The 23,539-nt window shown below is 32.9% G+C and overlaps 1 protein-coding gene across 4 annotated transcripts in view; it reads right to left on the reverse strand.

Moving 5' to 3' along the window:
• Positions 1–23,539, reverse strand: part of LOC136038624 (tyrosine-protein kinase hopscotch-like) — a 108,654-nt gene that overhangs the window by 23,161 nt on the left and 61,954 nt on the right. For all 4 annotated transcript variants that reach the window (XM_065721858.1, XM_065721857.1, XM_065721860.1 and 1 more), the window contains 5 exons: positions 22,906–23,059; positions 11,370–11,586; positions 9,469–9,575; positions 7,811–7,951; positions 2,975–3,121 (listed from right to left, as the gene is read on the reverse strand). In XM_065721858.1, the coding sequence (XP_065577930.1) occupies positions 2,975–3,121; positions 7,811–7,951; positions 9,469–9,575; positions 11,370–11,586; positions 22,906–23,059 (766 nt within the window). The remainder of the gene's footprint in view (positions 1–2,974; positions 3,122–7,810; positions 7,952–9,468; positions 9,576–11,369; positions 11,587–22,905; positions 23,060–23,539) is intronic.

Below are 23,539 nucleotides of genomic sequence, written 5' to 3' on the forward strand. Positions count from 1 at the left end.
ATTCTTTGTAGAAAAAGTAAATGTTTAACTTCTAGAATTTTATGTGGGGGAGGGGATGGAATTAATGAATCAGCGGAGATCTGTTCTTATCGTCTTACATATATAATTATAACTTCTGCTTCCGAGCGTAACAGTTTTGGCGAGCGATGCCTTCATGAATACATTATTTTTATTAATATATTTTTTCGGTGATATTCATGAGCATCGAAGCTGGCAATCGGCACCCCCGTTTTGAGATATCTTTAAATTTCTTGGGAATCTAAATTAACAAACTGCCTCGACTTTGTCTATAGATAGAAAAAGACAAAATTCGGATACCAAATAAAAGTTGCTTACTGTTCCTGTCGGCGGCAGTCGAACCCAGTACCTCCCACAAAATAAGCAGGCATCTTCAACCACTTAGCTACCTTAGTCTGCCCAAAAATTCATCGTAAGTTTTTGGTTACTTTAGTTTTTTTTTTTTTTTTACTATACAAACCAAACTCGTGTATCTATATTATATTGGGCCATTAACTAGAGTACATATTTCTGTTCTAGGACCCTCAAGTGCACAATACAGAATATCTCAGTTGTGAAATTGAAACTGTGCCGAAACGTGCTGCAAAAATCATACACGGTGCAAATTATGTGTTTTATGAATCCACTCTCAAATCGCTAAAAATACCCTCTCCCCATAAGCACACAGGAGAATTTTTCCTCAAGTTTGGACACTTGCTACTTGCAAGTCAAAAGCATAGTTTACTGCTGCCACCTCCTTGCACAAAGCGTCGGCCTACCCGAAGCAGGAATAAAATCGAACCATTGAGATGCCGTACCAATCGTTTTACGAACTCTTTTGTTCAATTTTTGTCAGTGCATTTAATCATTTGTAATCCGCTCCTCTTGTAATTTGTTGAAATGTAAAAAATAGCATAATTTAGTTGCAGTTTAGGCAAAAATTATGTAAGCCATTTTTATTAAATACATTTTGTAATAAATTACAGCTTTAACTGGATGCGCAGCAAAGAGTTTCAGTATAAATTTGAATATTTTAATAAACACTTCTTCATTTGTCGCTAAAACTTTCTGACATTTAGTTAATTCCACCGTATGTAAAAAAAAGCAATATCGCTCAACGTGTATCTCGTTTTCAGTAAAGCACAAAAGACATTCTAGACCGAGGAAGGAAGAGGAAGACTGCCTCTCTCTTATCTCTATAAATATCCGTTTTAGGTTGGATTTCTTCATTCATGGTAACTCTTATACAAGCTAATTTCTGCTTATATCATTAAATTTGTTCGCTAATATTGTTACTAATTTCTGCTTATAAAGATCAATACAAAAGGTAGTACTGCTCTTTATTATCTATTGTTTAACTGACTTCAAGTTATAGAAGAGAAGAATAAAAATCGTTGAGCAGTCTAGTGAAATATCACAATTTATCAAACAGTTCGTGGTAACGAAGTGTAGTAAGGAGCGATCCGGCTCAATAGTAACCAAAACTCTAAAAAATTGAATTTTGACATCAATAGCTACATCAAAAGAATCGCATTTTAATGCTGATTTTAAATATATAAGTTTCATCAAGTTTAGTCTTACCCATCAAAAGTTACGAGCCTGAGAAAATTTGCCTTATTTAGGAAAATAGGGGGAAACACCCCCTAAAAGTCGTAGGATCTTAACGAAAATGACATCATCAGATTCAGCGTATCAGAGAACCCTACTGTAGAAGTTTCAAGCTCCTATCTATAAAAATGTGGAATTTTGTATTTTTTGCCAGAAGACAAATCACGGGTGCGTGTTTATTTGTTTTTTTTTTCTTTTCCCAAGGGGTCATCGTATCGACCAAGTGGTCCTAGAATATCGCAAGAGGGCTCATTCTAACGGAAATGAAAAGTTCTAGTGCCCTTTTTAAGTGAACAAAAAAATTGGAGGGCATCTAGGCCCCCTCCCACGCTCATTTTTTCCCAAAGTCAACGGATAAAAATTTTGAGATGGCCATTTTGTTCATCATAGTCGAAAACCATAATAACTATGTCTTTGGGGATGACTTACTCCCCCACAGTCCCTGGGGGAGGGGCTGCAAGTTACAAACTTCGACCAGTGTTTACATATAATAATGGTTATTGGGAAGCGTACAGACGTTTTCAGGGGGATTTTTTTGGTTTTGGGGGTAGGGTTGAGGGGAGGGGGCTATGTGGGAGGATCTTTCCTTGGAGAAATATGTCATGGGGGAAGAAAAATTCAATGAAAAGGGCGCAGGGCGCAGGACGAATCTGGTCACGTTAGAAAAAAACGTCAAATTCAGAGCTTAATATACAATGCTGGGTGTTCGGAGCCTCTCTATTATGGAGTATAATTTGAAAATAACATAACTATACGAGCGATAACACATATATACCACAACCATAACTCAACTAACGAAAGAACTGCTAAGAGATAACACAACTATAAAGCGAAAACAGGTGTAAACTAAGAGGTGGAAGGGGCCCAGAGAAAAAATATAATCCTTTTCCAATTTTGAGCCTAACTTTCGCAAAGGAGTAATAATGTCAGAAGCCCCGAAATACCGAATTATTTTCTTTTCAAACAGTTCGTGGTAACGAACAGTAGTAAGGAGCGACCCGGCTCAATAGTAAACGAAACTCTAAAAAACGGAATTATGATGCTAAAAGATACATCAAAAGAATCGAATTTTCATGCTGATTCTAGATATATAAGTTAGATATATTACGCTAAAGTTTTTAATTGTTTTAAAAAGTAGAATTGTGGCAAAGAATCAAACTTTAGCGTAAAGAGCAAGGGATTGCGGAGGGGACAACCCATTTCATATACGGAGTAATTTCTGTCCGTTTTAAGTTTTAATATCGCTCCTTACTTTCAGTTTAAAAAACTAGTTTTTTTTATTTAATTTTTCCATTAAAAAGCAATAGTGGAGATTGCAGAAAAAGCAGGGCTTTTTGCTACAGCCAAAGCACACTACACTTGGGCTCACCTTCATTATTTCAAACTCTCGCATCATATCGTCAAAGGCGTTTGAATCGGTCATGTTTTGCATAGGAATTAGCCGCTTCACCGCCACAGTTAGTGCCTCGCCATTCCTTCGTCGAAGAGCACCAAGACATACTTCTCCAAAATGACCCTAAAATCCAAAACAACAAAGAGTACAGTAATTCTAGACCACACTGGAGCAACTGGCCAGTTTATTTGGATTAGTCCCACTGATTCATCGCAATCATCAGCAATTACAACATTTTAAAATATTATTTTGGGTTTAGCCGCAAATAGTATCGAGAAAATTTATCTTCTTTTCATTGAGTAAAATTTACTTTTGAACGTTCACGCAGACAATTTATCTTTGATTTTTTGAACAAATCATAGAAGATAAGAAGACAGCAATAATAGTGATGAAAATGGGGACCAAAAAAATTGATTCCCGTGGCAGCGTCAAAATGGAGAATCGTCAATTTTACAAGCATTATACGCAAGGCCGTATCCCCAATTTTAGTTCAGGGGAAGGGGTATTTTTTCGGGGGAAGTGGGGTACATAAAAACAAATAAAAGTTTGCTTCAATGCATTTTTATTACGTTTTTACGAGTCGGACAAACACTTCGGGAGGGAGGGGGACTCAAACCCCCCTAACCCATTACCCATCCCCTGAAAAAGGCATTGAATGCACGATAAAGTTCCTTTGACAAATCAGTTTGGTAATTTCAATACTTGCCACTAGTAACGTAAAGCAAAAGAATACTAAGTCAGAGCAAAATATGGCACAACCCTAAAATAAGCAATTGAGAAATAACAGCATCGCTTGGTATCCTTCTTTTCTTTTATATGTTTAACGTTAAAGCTTAACCAAAGTTTTACTTAGAAACCAGGGGCATATCCGAATATTGTCGAACGACGTTCTTGGAAAATGACAAATGTTAAAATGTCAGGAGATTTAGCCGTGAATGTCAGGAGAGAAAGCCATGTATGTACTTCCTACATCTCAGGTTGCCAAATGGAAGTTGCTTCTATCAAAAGCCATTTCCAGATATTAGTAATGTCAGTTTTATTCAAATGAAGCTTCGATTTTTTTTTTTTTTTTTAATTCAAGCTGGAGTTGGAGAGCTGGAGCATTACAATTTGAAAACTAAAGTTATAAAGATGAATATAGACCCCTTCAGGGTATCACAAATAAAATGCTATTCCATTCCGCTCTTTATGAATATATCTCTTAAAACTTCAGCTAGTCAAAAATAACGAAGCTATTAAGTCTAAAGGAGAAAATCGTTCCGCGTAGGCTGCGTCATTTTAAAAATTACTACATTCACTGATATGGTATGATAATAGGAAAATAGCAAAATATGCATGATTTCAAGCTATATATGGTTTCAGGTGATAAGACAAAACATTAAAAGTATTTTAAAACAAACTAATTAAAAAAGAAATAATTAAAAAAGTTGATTGCCCAAAAGGAATTATTCTATAGGAAATTTATGATGAGTAAATCGAATCCAGAATTGAATTCAAGATGAGTTGAATTCAAAATGAGGTTGAATCACATCCAGTCACCCACAAAGAAACGATTACGACTCTTGCTCTTATTTTCCACCAAGTTTGGTTGGCATATAACAGCGTTTTTAGATAGATACCATGAAAAACTAATTTATTCCCCCTCCCTACCCCAGATTCCCAAGGATATTGCAAATCGGATCAAAAGAACAAACATAAAGTTGGTATATCAATCCTTACTCATCATTCATTTTGGCTTAGATCTCACTACTCCTTGTGGTACATTTTCTGAAAATAATGATTTGGAGAGCTTCCTTTTTCCCCCTCAGCGGTTAGATTGTACAGTACACTGAAATGACACAACTTCTCATTTAATTTCAAGCTTTGCGAAGATCCAGGAACCTCTTGGGTCCAAATAAAAAGAGCCTATCTCCCCCCTCCCTTCTCGCCTTCGGAGGTCAGATCCTGATAACAGAAAATTTCCAATCCAGCCCCCCCCATTAGAAGCTAGAGAGGGTCGAGGCTCCAAAAAGACCCAATAAGGATAATAGCCCTTACCTTCCACTTAGTTTAGCTGAGATACAACGAAATTTTTTAGAAAACGTAACCATGATAATAATTTAAAGTCCTCTTTCCCACCTCCTCCCCGGATCCCTAAGCAAAAAAGGTTGGAGGTTCGTTAAAGGCAAGAATTTCGAGACTCATCTCCCCCCCTACAGAGGTTGAATCAAGTCTAGATTACCAAATACACAAATAGGAGCATCCAATAGGGGGACCTCTCGCCAGTTTTGTTGAAATCTCATAACGTGTTATGGCACATACAGGAGTAAAAAAAAGTTGACCCCGACCCTTACCATCCTTCAAACAGATTTGATCGAATCCAAACACCCAAGAGCCAAATAGAGGCAGAAAGTTTTATTTTCCGTAAAATATGATTGATCCGAGTCTAGAATCGGGTCTAGATCACCAAATACATAAACGGGAGACTGCAATAGGGGACCTTTCACCAATTTTTGTTGAAATTCCATAATGTGTTATGGTAAATAAAGGATTACAAAAACGTTGACCCCCACCCCCCCCACCTTCAAAAAGGTTTGATCGAATCCAAACACCCAAAAGCCAAATAGAGCCACAAAATCTTATTTTCGTAACGTATGATTTATCCAAGTCCAGAATTGAGTCTAGATCACCAAATACACAAACAGAAGCCTCCAATAGAGGAACCTCTCACCAATTTTTGTTGAAATCCATTTGTTGAACTGTTGAATTTTCTTTCAAATGAGCCCTTAAACAGTTCTTTGTGATGTTTCATTGCCCGACTAGCGGCGGCGAAAAGAAAAGAAGAGATTACTGGTTTCCATGCAAAAACGTGAATTTCTTTGTTGCCCAAAATGGGGACCTGTAATTCCCCTTTGTGGGGTTTTTGGCTCTGGTAATTCCAACGATGCAGTTCTCATTTCGATCCGACAACATTTTTGTGGAGTTTTCGACTATTTTTCAAAATTACCACAAGTTTGTCTTTGCATAAAACTTTTACCATTAAGATTAATCAAAACAATAGTAACCATTCCCATGGTTACCATTCAATGGGCATCAAATGGCAACTATTCCTCACTTGATAGTTTTTCTTAAAACACTTTTAATTTTCGTTTGCTATGGGCTAGAGCACGTCGCACGTCTAACGTTGAAACCGTGATCAAATTTGGTCGAGATATAACAGCCCCTCTGGTAAATGCCCTGATGAAAAGAACTTTTAGTACCACCCCTTTTCTCTTCAACTTAGGTCACATCAGTTCACGATACCCAAAGGTATAATACGACACTAGCTTTTAATTTCCCATCGAGTTTAGCTGATATCGGAAATCGTTTCTGGTAGATGACAAGCACGCCCTAGGTGAGAAGGACGAAAAGGATACCGTAGGGGATAATGAACTCCAGTTGTCGAATTTCAACGTCGGGTTCTCGAAAAGATAACAAGGTGGGACATACAAGGTATGCTCTAAACAAGGTGCGACATTCCATGCCCTATACAGAGCTTATTTTCAAAGCAAGAGCAGTTTTGATTTATTTCTTGTTCAGCTGGCATGAAGAAAATTTTGTTGTTTTTTCTGGACAATTAATACAAAGTTTTAAAACTTCATTAGAAATCTTTTTTTTTCGTTTCACAGTCCGCACGACGCAACAAAGTTAAAACAGTTTTTAATGCTTTACACGATCGAGTTTGATTAAAATATGCTTATCAACTGATAAATGAGCTCAATGTACCGGGGGAGGGGGTTGCAGACAATTTTTTTTACACTCTAGCATTTTTAAGATACACACATATATATATATATATATATATATATATATATATATATATATATATATATATATATATATATATATATATATATATATATATATATATATATATATATATATATATATATATATATATATATATATATATATATATATATTAAATTTCCCCAATCAATCGACGCACACCCTGATAAACTTATTTTCCAATGAATTTTTAAATAATCCTATCTTTTGATTGTCATTACTTTTCTATTTTTTCCCTATGCTTTTCGAGTTTTGAATTCTTGAAGAAAAATTTACAAATTTATTGGACTAAAGCTCGACGAAAGATAGAGAAGACATACAAAAAAAAAACCACTTCCTTTTGAAAGGGGGAGTCAGAACCCTTTCTGTACAAAGTTCTTTTCTTTTCAGGAATGCTGTAACAAATATTGATTGATCTTAAATATTAGTCAATTATTAATTAATTTATTTAATTTAGTGTAAACTTATCAACTAAGTATTAATTACTGCGTGATTTTTTGGCAAATATAAAAAAAGTCTAATTGCAAATATGTGAAAAATGTTGTTGATCCATGTCAATAAGGAACATAATCAAATAAAAATCGTTATTCACATTGGTTTGTATTATTTAACGTCGAGGTTAAAATTTAATTATTTTTCTATTTCATACTTCCTGCTTCAAATATAAATACTATCAGTAGTTTATTTCTATAGGTGACAGGTTAAGCCCCTTGATGGCAATGGAAGCAAGTCATCTACATTAATGTATTAATACTGAGCCGGAAAGGTCAATTGCAAGGGAAACATCCCCCCTCCCAGTTTTTTCTTCCTCCCACCCGGCTGGATATTGAAACATATTTTTTCGGAAATTTTACTGAATAGTAAATTTTATAATATTTTATTGAAAAATTGTCCCCTTCCCTAATTTCTGTGATGTAGCACCACTGTGAAGCATAGACAAATGAAAAGGTAAAAGAAGAAAGAGTTGAAAATATAGAGGAGAACACAGAGAAAATGGAAATATACCCGTCCAATTCTCGTCCCAATTTGCAGCTGATCTTTTCCGAGAACGTAGATGTCATTAACATCAGATGAAATTGAATATTCACTTATGCTGCCAATGGTTCCGGAATCCAAAATGAAACCCGAGGTCACCGTATTCCAGAACTGAAAATAAAATAGTAATGATGCAGGAAAATTATTTTCAAAACGGCTATTAATACTCAGCTTCAAGTTCTGGGTTTATACTCATAACAATATCCCAGTGTGACCCTTTCCCTCATTTTAATTTCTTCACGCGTGAACAGGGATTTTCCAGTCCCTCCAGTTTTAGTTTTTGGATATTTAAGTTTTTGAATATCACCTGTGACATGGTAAAAATAGAAGTGGTAAAAACTGAAAGACTATTACAGAGAACGAATGCACTAGGATACAGAATATCCCAATTATAAAATAAAATAAAACTTTATTTGACTATTTGAATAAAAATTACCCAAAAATTAGGGAGAATTTTGATTTTTGGGGAGTAGCACAGATGACACTAAGACCCCCCCCCCCCAATACATTCCTAGCATGGAGAGTTGTTTCTTTTTTTTAGTTTAAGTCATTGCTGCCATTGCTCTTTGTCACCTTAGGAATAATCTCAAAGAGTATAAAAAACAGACTAGAAAGAATGCAAAAATTCAATAATAATAAAGATTAAGCGACATCTAGTGTTTATCAGCTAGATAATAAAGATATTTCTAGAACCATCAATGAAAATATTAGTTGTATTTAGCTTCTATTGATTGCAAGAAAAAAAATTACTTTTGCCAAAAGCACAAATTAGATATATTCGTATTCATGTTGTTTGAACTAGCCGGCATTCAGCATTCTAACCAATCATGAACTATTTATAATCAACAATTTACCTTAAAAACTAAAAAAACATGCCACTTTTCAGAAGAGTTTTGGTAGATATTCTCTCCAGGACAGACCCCCCCCCCCCTTTATCCCAAAATAACTAATAGCATAAATACGAACTGATTCTGTTTATATATATTTTACATACCCGGTATGATTAATTATCTTTTCTCACGCTACTTTTTTTGCTCCCCAATCATCGCTATCTTAGCCTATTAAGTGATGTAACCCAATTAATGGAAATTAAAATTTTCAATTTTTTTTTTAATTTTTCAAAATCTTAAAAACAGTTAATTGACTTATTGACTGGTCAAAGAATTAACTTACTGGTAATGACTTTAGAAGGTCAAAGAATTGACTTATTCGATATTGAACAAATTCTTAGTTTAATTTTCTTAAAAAAAAAGACAGAAAACTAACTAGAAAATAAACTTATAAACATGTAGCTATTAATCTATCTTAAGATGGACATTTCGCTCTATCATTAACTGAGAATGATTATAAAGCATTAGCCTTGTCAATGTCATTCAATGCTCATTTTAGTTTCATTTTAAGACAAAACAAGATAGCTAGCTTGAAAGCACATAACTATAACTATTTCTATAATGAACTAAATTGAAGAGTGTAATAGCTAAAATAAGTAAGTAACTTATTAACAGAGAGAATGAGAGAAATAGGAGGATGCCAAGAGAGAGGGAGAGAAAAAAAAGAGAGAGAGAGAGAGAGGAGAAAGAGAGAGAGAGGGGGGGGGGGGTAAATAGAACATGGGAAAACCAACTAACTCCTATTTGACTGATGGGTAGCTTTGTTTCCTTAATCCCAAGCTGCAGAGAGTTGTCCTCTTCCTTTGTCAAAGAGGAGATACTACAGAGTTCACTCTCAAGGAAACCTAAAAAAAATAAAAGAAGATAAAAAATAAAAGGAAAAAAAATCCAGAATTTTCTAGCCTTACAATCCAAACAAGAATTTACATTCACTTAAATAAAAAAAAAAATAAAAAAAAAGAAAAAAAAAATTCAGACATCAGTCAGAAAAATCGTCAACGAACCTATCTGGAGATAATCTTCTATCAGTCCCCTTTTGTCAACATAACTGCTATTTATTTAAAAGTTGCAAGAAATATATCCTTGTAACTTATTTTCCGTACAAAATTCTCGAAACTCTTTCCTGGAAAATTTTTCAACCAATTACTTTACTATTTATACTTAAGAAGAGAAAATGGCCCAAAGGTTTGATAATCTTCAAAAAAAGAGAAATTCTTAGGAATGTCATTTTTTCAAACAAATATATTAATTGTGATCTGTGTTGCTAATATACTATGTTGACAAAAGTAGCCTGATTTGAAAGTTCCCAATTAAATATGTAAATTGGAAGCAGCTATAGTACCAATAGCAGCTATAGCACCAATAGGAAGTACCAATAGCAATAGCCAATAGTCAATAGCCAATAGCAAAAGCCAATAGCAATAGACTTTAAAAAGCCAATAGCAGCGTAGAATCAAGTTTACTTCCCTAGAAAACTATCTTGACGATCGAAGTATTTCCCATATATGTGAACAAGCTTTGTAATAGCCTCCTCACAAAATTATATAGCGTTAAGTCACTTGGTGCTTAGTCCGGATGGTAATTGTTGGTATGGTAATGGTAATTGGTAATTAGATGGTATGGTAATTGTTCAGAAATGTCTCATTCAATGTATTAAAGGATCAGTTGGGTTAAACGAGCACCATACACAAGGTAATTTCTTAACTTTCCTTCATTTAATAATTCCTTACGTAGGTGAGTTCAGATAATTTCTGTTGATGACTGTTTTGTTAACAAGTAGTTCTTAATCACCAACACACATTTCTTTGTTGTTTGTTCCCATCAATAAAAAGAATTTTACCATTGGCTAAGCTTTCACCGGAAATTCGAATGCCTATTTGTTTCTCTGCAAACACTATTAGAGGTCCATTAGACATATAGACAGGCATAATCATAGATCAAAACGACGGCTGAAGTCAGGCTCTGACAGGAACAAGCCGCAAAATTTCACAATAAGAATCTTTGGTAATTGTTGTTCCTGGCTGAATAAATTCCAATAAAGCTTTTTAGTCTTAAAACAGTTTGAAAAATTATTGACCCCCTTTAAATAATTGGTTGTGACATTCTGTGAAGAGAGAATCAGTCTACAAGGCTTCTTTCGCAGATATGGAGATGCCTCAACCTTCGAGGAGAAGCCTTCTTTGTACATTATTTACATTGAGCAATAAAATCTTTTCCTGTATTCACACTCGTTTCCTTTACGAGTTCCTTTTTTTATTTTGCAAGAAAATAGCACTAGTTTGATGCTATTTCAAAGCTTCAATAGGTTTTTATGACATCTGACTATATGATTATATGAACATCTGATTATATGACCACAAATCATCATATAATCGGAACTAATGTCGTTCACTTTTGGTCTCTGGAATTTTGCTAAATGTTAAGCATCATAAACACATCATAATCCAAACGCTGTTTTGTAAATAAACCCAAGAGGAATCATAGGACATTATTTTCAACCAGACGTTCAACTCCCTGCTTTAAAACCCCTCATAATCTGAATAACGCCAAAGACGGTATAATCTTTTCCCAGCTCATGGCGAAGCGATAAAAGCTACCATTAATTTGAATAATATATACAAATACTGTGTGTATATTACCTTCTCTACCATATTTAGAGAGCTCCTCATCTAAGTAAGCGTAATCATGTCTTTTTCTTGCATTAAAAATGCCATAGAAAATCTGATTCATATCCCTCATTAGGGTTTGTGGAGCGAGTCTTTTTGAAGGATCCAAGTCCCAACAAGAGAGAATGATACGGTAGATTTCTACAGGGCATAGGGCTGGCTTCTGAGGTTTTTTCCCATACATGAAACTCTAAAAAGAACAATATAATTCATACGTGAGCCTTGAGCCACAAAAAAAACTGAGTGTTAGAAAACTAATCGTATGTCCCAACAACACTTATTTGATCAGCAAAACATTGACCGATGAGGTTTTGAACTGATTTTAAGATATAAAAAACGGAAAAATCAGAATTTTGAGATAGGGCCACAAGGAAAAAGAGAACATAAAAAACACTGATCAATGTTCTGTTAAGGGTCTTTCCATCATTTAAACTTTGTAGGATTGAAACTGAAACTCTTGAAACAGAAGGTCTCATTACTGAAGCTGAAACTTTAACAACAACAAAAAAACAATTATCGAAATTTCATCATAAATGAAACTAGTTTCATTTTATCATAAATAAAACTCTTGAAGAGCCTTGAGAGAGGGTCAAATGAAAACCAAAACGCCTAAACGTCCATCTTAATCCATGGATGTTCACTGGTAGAGGGGGCTAAAGCTGCAAACGTTCCATAATGTAAAAGTTTGTTGCAAAATAGCACATCTCAAATATTAATGAATCACAAATTACAAGCTTTAAACCAGTGAATCTAAGTCTTAAATAAAAAATAATGACCAAAATAAGGAGAAGCTTGTATTAGAAGTGTCTGATTATAAAGTGTTCCCGACGATATTGTTTGCTTTTACAGGCCATAGACTCATTTTCATTTTCAAATTCATCTCTTTATTTTATAATGGCTGGCCAGTTCGGCTTTAGATCTTTTATTTTAGAACTATCTAAGTGATAAATCACATGAAAATAAGAGGAATGTAAAAAGAAGTGGAGAAAGCATTAAAACATGAATTAAGGAGGTGTGAAGCGGAGACCATTGATAAAACTGTCGAGAAACTGGAAGATGGATCTAGACGATCCATCTAGAATAAATATTGTACTATTTTATCATTTTATCTAGAATAAATCAGTAAAATATTGTACTGGCATATTAATAAACTGAGAGGGAGTAGTCAATCCCGACCTGTCCCAGTTAAAGATAGGACTGGGGCCACACTTAGTGATAAGGAAATAGTTAAAGAGATAGAAAGAACCTTTTGAGAATGTGATAACCGAAATAGAGTTGCAGGAAAAGATATAGTAGAAAATGAAAATTTGTCAAACCTTGGATGTGAAGGAAGATTTGTTTTGTGAGGAAAAAAGAAAATAGATATAAAGGAAGATGGAAAAAAATGTGCATACCTCCAATGAGATGCGTAACAAAAGAAAAGAAACGTTTTGCCTCAGGAAGAGTAAGGCTAGGTTCAAAAACAACTTAAATTTCACTTTCAAAGTCGTATTTCATATCTGTTTCTCAAAAATGTCTTAATTTGACAAACATTTGGCTTGTTTCTGTTATGAATCGTAACTGATACATTTGGTTCTTCAGCCGACAAAATTATGTTTTAAATTAATAAAACCTTTACGTAAGTATTTTATTTTACATGGGTACTTTTACATGGGTAAAACTATTTTACTAAAAGAATAGTTTTTCCATTGAGAAAACTTCTGAGAAAGAACTCAGAGAAACTCGTTTCAAAGATGGGGGTGGAATTCACATAGTGAGGTCACTCGGCGGTTTTGCTTGACACAATCTATTGTCTTCTGTCAGAACTTAGGTTCATAGCGAATTAACAATAATCTATATTACTGTACCATCAAAAGCCTACAAAAATACACGACATGAATGGGTTTGGATGAGTTTGTTTCTATGGAGAGAGGAGTATGTTTTGATGAAGGGATTATTTTGATAGAAGGGATAATTTTCAGTTTGCTTTGATAGAGAGATGGGTCTGTTTTGAGGAAGGAATGAGTTTCTTTTGGTAAAAAAATAAAGGGATGAGTACGTTCTGATGGAGGAATGAGTTAATTTGGTCTAGGGGTGAGTTATTGTGAAGAAAAGATGGAAGGATGAGTTTTGCTTTGATGGAGGGGTGAGTTTTTTAAGGAAGGATGGAAACATGAATCTGTCTTTGACAGAGGGTTGGGAGAGCGTATTTTTTATAGAGGAATGAGTTTGTTTTTATGGGGAGATGGAAAGAGGGTTCTACTAGTTCATCATGAGATTGTTTTTTTTCTTTTCTCACTCTTTGATTGTCCTTAAGTTACTTTCAAGTGATCTTTTCAACAATAGACAAGTAAGATTTAAATAAAAATTTCACAAAATTTTACAAAAATGTTTAAAACAAAACAATTCTATTTTCACCATAGGGAATAGCGATGGGGGTGGTGCAAACCCCTTGGAAAAATATACTAAAATATCTGATAAAACATACTAAAATACTGCCCCTGTAAGATGCTAGTAGAAACAAAGCTCCAGGTAGTGCTCTCTGTTAAAAATTTTTCTGTCTTAGAGTAATTCCTTATTTTTTTACCGGTTGTTGTTCGTTGTTGAAACCCCCAAAATATTTCATCCCTTTATATATTAGATTTTGCCTATGTTGTTTGCATGATAGAAAGGCAGTCTTGTCTTTGTCGTTGTAAACAAATATTTGTTGCGTTTTGTACCAAAAAATAATAATAATAAAAGAAAAAACGGAAAATTTGAGTATCCTTTTCAATAATAAACGGGTAAGACTTAATTAAAAATTTTAAAAAAATCAATAGGAAAACATTGTTCTTCGGTTTTCAGTGTTACTTTATTTAAAATCAGTGTTGTGTTATCGTCACATTTTTGTATATGGCTTAATAGCTTTGTAATACAATTGTTATTGTTAGCATTGAGAATAGTTTAAATATTATTAAAACTAAAGTGATACATAGGTTAGAACTGAAAAACTAGACAAACCAGAAGAAAATAGCATCATAGAAAACAAGGAAAGCCATTATCTATATATTCTAACCTATGTAGCAGTTCCCTTGGGACTTAGTGATTTATTAAGCAAAGAGATTTTCGTACAAGGACTTAAGAACTTGAATATATTTCAATGACATATTATCTGCAATAGTCATGTCGGAGAAATTAGTTTGGAATGCGATTTTGAACTTTTTAAATCGTGCTCGAAAAGCTGGAAATAAGAGTGAAGAGATAAGTCGTAAAGCATGCGAGTTTTTTACAAAGGACGATATAATCAAGGCTAAGGAGATACTGTGGTCTTCTGCTCACTACACCAATAGAGTGTCAATTAAAAAAAGTGCCGAAGACAATATTAACGAAATGTTAAAGGTACTTGAACTTTGTGAGCAACGTAACGTTGAGCTGCCAGTCTTTGTGATAGTTGAACCTGACGAAGTCCCTATCTGTCCTGGTGAGATAGCTGCGGTAATCACCAGAAAAGTTACAGAAGTTTGTAATAAGCTAGACAATTTCATGAATAAGGACCCTCCCGCCCCCTCGATTGTTCCTACAGTTACTGAAACAAAGCCCTCATATGCAGTGGTACTCAAGAATTTGCCCTCTGACCTCACGAATTCCGATTTGAGGAAAGACTTTTTGCAAAAAATGTGTGGCAGAGAGTGCTCTAAAATTGTCGAAGTTCAGCCCAGAAAAGATAATTGGCGAGTTGTTACAGCTAGCAAGGCTGATGCAGAAACTCTTGCCGGGGTCTTTCAGAACGGTGATAAATCTCTTTCTGCAACAATCAGGAACCCCTCTCACCTCGGCATTGCTCGATTTGTCCCCAGCAATATAAATGACGATGAACTTCGCGCACTGATTCCTAAATGTGTCAGTTCAAGACAGATTGGCAACACCCACTCGTTTCGATTGAAATTTAAAACCAAAGTTGATCTTATGAATGCCATAAAAAATCCCCCAGTCATAGATTATGAGAGGATCAAAGTGGCTGAGTATCTCTCCCTCCCGGTAAGATGTTTCAAGTGTCAAGCTTACGGACATATATCCAGTAGCTGCAAAAATGAAGCTATTTGCGCAGTCTGCGGTGACCATGGTCATTCAAGCTCCAAAACATCTCCTTGTCAAAGGCCCAAGAAGTGTGCATTGTGGAAATCACAGGATCATCCCTGTTACAGCTTCAAATGTCCAGTCACCCAAGGACTTTTAAGTAAAGTTAAGTCAGCATAATGGCTCGAGCCTTAAGTCTCTTATCGTGGAATATCAATGGCAAAGTGGTTGACAAAGGCCTAGTCCTCTCTGAACTTTTAAGTACAAATGAAATAATTTTTCTGCAAGAACATTTTTTGTCTCATGAAAGGAAAAACTTACTCAGCATTTCTCAGAATTCTTATCTCTTATTTCACCCAGCGAAAATGAATAAGAGCCGTGGCCGACCTTCAGGCGGATTAGCTATTATTTCACAATTTCCCGTCAATCTCCTTGAGTCGAATGACCATTTCATTGCTGCCGAATTTTCGGACCTAATCTGTATAAACGTTTACCTGCCAACTAATTACTGCTCTTTACAATCAGAGAATAAATTCATAAATGCTTGCAAAAAGCTAGCGAGTTTTGTGAAGGGAGTTTCAAAGCATCCAAATGCTCGAGTTTTGATTGCAGGAGACTTTAATTGTGACTTAACAGACAGTTCATCGCCAAGAACCCAACTCCTTCTGAATTCCCTCCCCCCTTCCTACTCAGTTGCTGACAAAACAGAAACTTTCACGTTTATTGGTGTCCTGTCAGCGACTTCTAACCTTGATCATTTTATTGCATCTTTCCCCTGTGAAACTGTCGAGGTAATTTGTGATGGCTTTTATTCGGATCACCTTCCAATAAAGTTGAAAATAAATGCTTCATTTCATGCCCCTAAACAGCCAGATAAAAAGTGGTTTTATATAAAAGATTGGAAAGAAGTTAACCGCGAGATGTTTCGTTTTGAATGTGACAGAATATTAAATAAAATAAAGGTGCCCTTTCATTTGTTGTGCACGCGCTCTGGCCTTAGTGAAAAAGAAATAGCCATCGGACTTACCACCTATCTAGCTGAAATTAACCATGCATTAAAGTGTGCTGAAGCTTCAGCTGTCCCGTGCAAGCGTATTAGGAAAGGCTCTCAAGTTCAGGGTTGGTCAAAAAACCCTTCCCTTATTTCTGCACGCGAGTCTTCTAAAATTTGGCTGAATATTTGGAGGGATTGCGGCAGGCCTAAGTCTGGGACTATAAATGGTCTGCGGCTACGTTCTAAACGTTTTTTTGCTAAAGTGTTAAGAAAACATAAGGTTGATCTTATTGAGAAAAACGCTCATAAAATTGCAGAGAACCCTTCGAAGCTCTGGAAAAAATTTGAACGCCCTTGTGAACACATTAGTGCAAATAATATTCCTGAGCCTGGGTGGATAAATTGTTATAAGCATGAGTTTTCTTCTCCCGATCCTGCTCTTGAGTCAAAATTTGAAAAAGAATTAAGTGCTTGTCTGAAGAAACACGAACCCTCGACATTTATTATTAAGCCAAGTGATGTATCGTTTTATTGTCAAAAACTAAAGAAAAGAAATTCTGCGGGAGTTGATGGAATTACTGCCAGACATTTTGATTATGCAAGTGCTCTTCTTTTTAATCATTTATCTCTACTTTTTCAAATGTCTATTGAAAACGGAGTTGTTCCTTATCAATTTACAGTTGGTCAAATAACCCCTATCTAGAAAAAAGGCAAAAAGGATTTTACTTCGTGTGATTCGTTCCGACCTATAACAGTTTCTTGTACTATTTTTAAATTGTTTGAGTCAGTTATTTTGGATGAAATTGTTTCTAAATGTTATGTCCCAGCCCACCAGTTTGGTTACCAAAAAGGTATTAGCCGGGAGCATGCCCTTTTTGCTTTAATGAATGTTCTTGCTGATGCAGAAAGAAGTAGATCCCATATTATCCTTTGTGCTTTAGATGTTGCTCGTGCTTTTGACTCTTGTATTTTTTCCCAAGTTTTATTTGAAGCGTATAAAAGAGGGGTAAATTTATGTATAGTGAAGTGCCTTCTGTATATGTACCATCACCTTAAGGCGAAGTTAAAGGGGGGATCTTCCCTTTTTAATATTTTGAAAGGAGTCCGTCAAGGTGGCCTTACCTCACCTTCTTTATTTAATAACTCTGTTTTAAATGCCCAAAATTCTGTTAATTTTAGTTGTATTCACCGTGGATTTAACTTGTCTTTAATAACTTTTGCAGATGACGTTTTGAATCTAAGCCGTACTTTTAGTGGATGTGAAAACGCGTTTAATCAGCTTTATAATGAATATAAAAATATTGGGCTTTCTTTCAATGTTGATAAAACTGCTGTTGTAGCTTTCAATTTTAAAGAGACAAATGGCCCTATTTTTTTATCTTTAGCTAATGTTCATGTCCCCCTTTCTCAAAAATTAGTTTACCTTGGAATGCCTATTGGAAAAAATATGAAAGAAACTGTGAATTTATCCCTTGAAATTTTGAAGAAAAAACTGAGAATTGCTTATGCTTCAATTGCATCTAATATTAAACATATTGATAAATTAAATCTTGCGAAAATTTATAATAGCCTAGTTGTACCTCATCTCCTTTCTCTTTGTCCGGTTTGGCAGTTTTTTAGTGAACCTCAGAAACTATCTGTTCATAGAGTATATTTTCGTTATGCTAAATTCCTTCTCAGTTACCCTCCTTGGACTAGAAATAGTTACTTAGTGAACAAATTCCGCCTAGTTTCTCCTACATCTATTATTGATAAAAGGCTTCATGATTTTCGTTCTTCTATGTCGATAGTGTCTCACCCATGGTCAGCATTACTTATTTAATTATTTGATTGTGTTGATTTGTATTTATTTGTACCTTTTTTATTCTCTTATTACTCCATCTTAAGGGCGTTCCGCCCTCTTTTTGTAGATGGGTTATAAATAAATTGAATTGAATTGAATTATTCATATACCATTATTTAAATAAAAACAGATCTGATATATAAAAAGACAATTGGCCGGGAAATATATAAAGAAATGAGGTAAGTGGGAGACTTTTGGGCCGAAATGCAACATTATATAGCATATGACACATATATTATATGTCACATAATAATAAACATTCTTTGGTCAGATTCAGTGTCTTTACTCAATAAGGATTTTGAAACGATATTGTATTGTATACGTAGAAATAATGTAACATTTAGGATTTTTCTTTTGGGGGCAGATAGGGGAAAAAAAAGTAGGCAAATTTTGTTTTTAGTATTTCGCAGTTCTCACCTAGCTTTTCCAGGTTTCAAATTTTCAACAAAGTAAATAAAAAACTGTGTTATTCTTAGAATTCAAATGATAAGTTTGAAACAAGTCTAGTATGATTCTTCACACAAGCCCTCTTTTAATTACACCTGGAAATTATTAATGTAATAAGAATCAAGAATTATATGCGCTTACACATTAATTTTCAAAAGTTTCTACAGACTGGGCCATCATATAGATACAGATTAAACACCAATTGAACAATTCATAGGTCAATTCAATAAACTCTAGTTTACAATATTTTAGACTCAAATCATATATATATATATATATATATATATATATATATATATATATATATATATATATATATATATATATATATATATATATATATATATATATATATATATATATATATATATATATATATATATATATATATATATATATATATATATATATATATATATATATATATATATATATATATATATATATATATATATATATATATATATATATATATATATATATATATATATATATATATATATATATATATATTATATATATATATATATATATATATATATATATATATATATATATATATATATATATATATATATATATATATATATATATATATATATATATATATATATATATATATTATATATATATATATATATATATATATATATATATATATATTATATATATATATATATATATATATATATATATATATATATATATATATATATATATATATATATATATATAATATATATATATATATATATATATATATATATATATATATATATATATATATATATATATATATATATATATATATATATATATATATATATATATATTATATATATATATATATATATATATATATATATATATATATATATATATATATATATATATATATATATATATATATATATATATATATATATATATATATATATATATATATATATATATATATATATATATATATATATATATATATTATATATATATATATATATATATATATATATATATATATATATATATATATATATATATATATATATATATATATATATATATATATATATATATATATATATATATATATATATATATATATATATATATATATAATATATATATATATATATATATATATATATATATATATATATATATATATATATATATATATATATATATATATATATATATATATATATATATATATATATATATATATATATATATATATATATATATATATATATATATATATATATATATATATATATATATATATTATATATATATATATATATATATATATATATACTATACGCGCCACCCCAACACCTAGTTGGTGGGGCGCTTCGCGCCCCCCAAGCCCCCCCCCGCGCGTAAGTCCTTACGCGCCATATTAGTTACGCGCCATTGTAGTTGTGTCCCTGTGTCCCACCTGTGAATAGAGATAGATATAAATATATGTTTTTAACTACGTAAAACATGCGAATATACAACATTCTTCGCTGTCCCATTGTCTGTGCATATAAATAGATTGTCAGGTTTACTGACTCTTGAACATGCAACATATAATTGTCTATGGGAAAAACAATCCGTATTCAGATCTATACCTCATTATTCTAATGATGTGTCCCTGTGTCCCGGTCGTCATTTATATTCCCTGTGTCCCGGTCGTCCCGGTGTCCCGGTCTGTAATTTCTATTCGAACAATCCCTGTGTCCCGGTCGTCATTTATATATCCCGCCTGTGCCCCCGGCGTCCCCGTTGTAGTTGTGTCCCTGTGTCCCGGTCGTCATTTATATTCCCTGTGTCCCGGTCGTGATTTGTGTCCGGGTGTCCCAGTCTGTAATTTCTCTTTGAGGTTCCCGGTCGTCACTTATATTCCCTCTGTCTCGGTCGTCATTTGTGTCCCGGTCTGTAATTTCTCTTTGAGTGTTTTTTCTTTTTAGCTTTTTTTTAGTTTTTTACCTTTTTTCTTTTTTCAGTTTTCTTTTTCTTCTTTATTTTTCAGCGTCACTATGAAGTACATATCGACGAACCTTTGTTTTTTTAACTTAAATCTGGTAGGCATTGATGACCTTATCCAAGTCAAAATCCCAAACCCAATCATCATCGCTATCATTTTCAGTTTTGATATGTTTTGACTCTCGCTGAAAGAGTCTATGCCAAAAAACTTGCTGCTGATAGTTCCTCGGCACGCTTTCTTTTCTGACTTTCTCTATCAGCAGCAAGTTTTTTGGCATAGACTCTTTGAGCATCTTCATCAGTCATTGTAAACTTAAACATTAATAGATTTCTACGTGAACATATGTCTTATATAACTTGAATGACGTCACCGTCAAAGCAAAAATGACGGCAACTAATTTCATGACTTAATTTCAGAACTTAATTTCTGTGTTGACTGACGTCATGAAATTAGTTGTCGTCATTTTTGTTATGACGATGCTTAGTATATTGTAAAACACATTAATTTGGTTAATAATATACCATTTAAAACACCAAAATGAACATGCTGGAGTAGTCACTCGGTGAGAGAGGGTGTCAGAACGGAGAATGAAGGTCCCAGGTTCAAATCCTGGTTTAGGCTAAAAAAGGTAAAAATCTAAAAACTAAAAAAAAACTGAAAAAACTAAAAAAGGCAAAAACTACAACAAAAAACTAAAAACTAATAAAAAAAAAATTAAGAATAAAAATAAAAAAAAATAAAAAAGATAAAAACTAAAAAAAAAAGTAAAAAGAAAAAACGAAAAAAAACTAAAAAAGCTAAAAAAAAGGTAAAAACCAATAAAAAACTGAAAAGAAAAAAAGGAATAAAACTAAAAAAATTTTCATCTAAAAAACTAAAAAAAACTAAAAAAGGTAAAAACTAAAAGAACTAAAAAGAAAAAAAAACTAAAAAAAGGAAAAAACTGAAAAATAAAGGAGAAAAAGAAAACTAAAAAAATATAAATAAAAATAAAAAAACTAAAAAGATAAAAACTTCAAAAAAAAACTAAAAAGAAAAAAGAAAAAAACTAAAAAACCTAAAAAAATGTCAAAACCAATAAAAAAAAACTAAAAGGAAAAAAAGGGAAAAAATTAAAAATTTATTTCATCATATACCAATTCAAAAACGAATGTATACCGGGATGACGACCGGGACACAGGGAATATAAATGACACAACTACAACGGGGACGCCGGGGGGCACAGGGGGATATAAATGACGACCGGGACACCGGGACACAAGGAATATAAATGACGAATGGTCGATTAGCAATCACCATCAACAAAGCTCAAGGGCAATCATTAGAATCATGAGGTATAGATCTGAATACGGATTGTTTTCCCATTGACCATTATATGTTGCATGTTCAAGAGTCGGTAAACCTGACAATCTATTTATATGCACAGACAATGGGACAGCAAAGAATGTTGTATATTCGCAAGTTTTACGTAGTTAAAAACATATATATATATATATATATATATATATATATATATATATATATATATATATATATATATATATATATATATATATATATATATCTATATTCACAGGTGGGACATAGGGACACAACTACAATGGCGCGTAACTAATATGGCGCGTAACGACTTACGCGCGCGAGGGGGCTTGGGGGGGCGCGAAGCGCCCCCACCAACTAGGTGTTGGGGTGGCGCGAAGCGCCACCCCAACAGCTAGTATAGATATATATATATATATATATATATATATATATATATATATATATATATATATATATATATATATATATATATATATATATATATATATATATATATATATTATGAAAAAAGAAATCACCAAAGCAACAGCACAAACACATAAAAAAAAGAGAAAAGGAAGAGTGTTTTCCTACATTAGTAATTAATATAGATCAGTACTTGAATGAATACGTCCTGTATTAATAAATATAAACATATAAATACATATATTTAGTAGAAAACAAGAAATAGAAATATATATAAAAAAAAAGAAAAATAGAAAATAATGAAAATATATAGCGATGATTTTCCAAAAAGATGTTTGGTACATCATAATCAACACCAACGACTCCGTACTTTCTCACTTTTCTCCATTACCTATTTTATAGGGTCAATCATTTTTATGACTATATTAAACTATATTCTGTTAAGTATTAGTACCAAATAGAAGCAAGGATATACTTTTGAATCTACCTTTGTTATTTCTTTAAGAGCGACATCTTTAAATGGGCGACAGCCGAATGAAAAAATTTCCCATAAAGTTGTTCCAAACGCCCAAATGTCCGTAGTGAGAGAATTCAATGACGATAAAGGGTGCGTATGATACTCGATAGGTATCCAAGCTATCCTGGAATAAAAATTAGAACAAAAAATACATACACCCAAAATAGAACGGATGCTCAACCAAGGTTTTAACTGAAGTTGTGTTTCGCATAGTTCCATATGCGTACCTCCTCACCCCGGTAGAAAGTCAAAACCCTACACGGGTGATTATTTGTTTCACCTGATTGTTGGATCACGGTTTAATAATTAACAATTCCTAAAGATGACACTCCAAAAATTTAGAATGGGAGTTTACCAAATCGAGCTCCTTTTTTTCAATTATGAGTTTCCTCAATGTCAAAACGCAAACAAAAAAAAATAATCGATTTTGATTATACACTTTAGAGGAAAACAAGACAATTTACGTCAATCGCAGCATAGCAGATGATAGTCTCTATTAATAGAAATATGTCTTTGTTGGTCAAATTTATGACAAGGATAAGTCATACAGGATAAGTTATGACACTGATAAAATTTTAAACGATTTTGATTATACACTTGAGAG

The sequence above is a fragment of the Artemia franciscana genome, chromosome 18 (assembly GCF_032884065.1).
Source record: "Artemia franciscana chromosome 18, ASM3288406v1, whole genome shotgun sequence".
Taxonomy (NCBI): Eukaryota; Metazoa; Arthropoda; class Branchiopoda; order Anostraca; family Artemiidae; genus Artemia; species Artemia franciscana.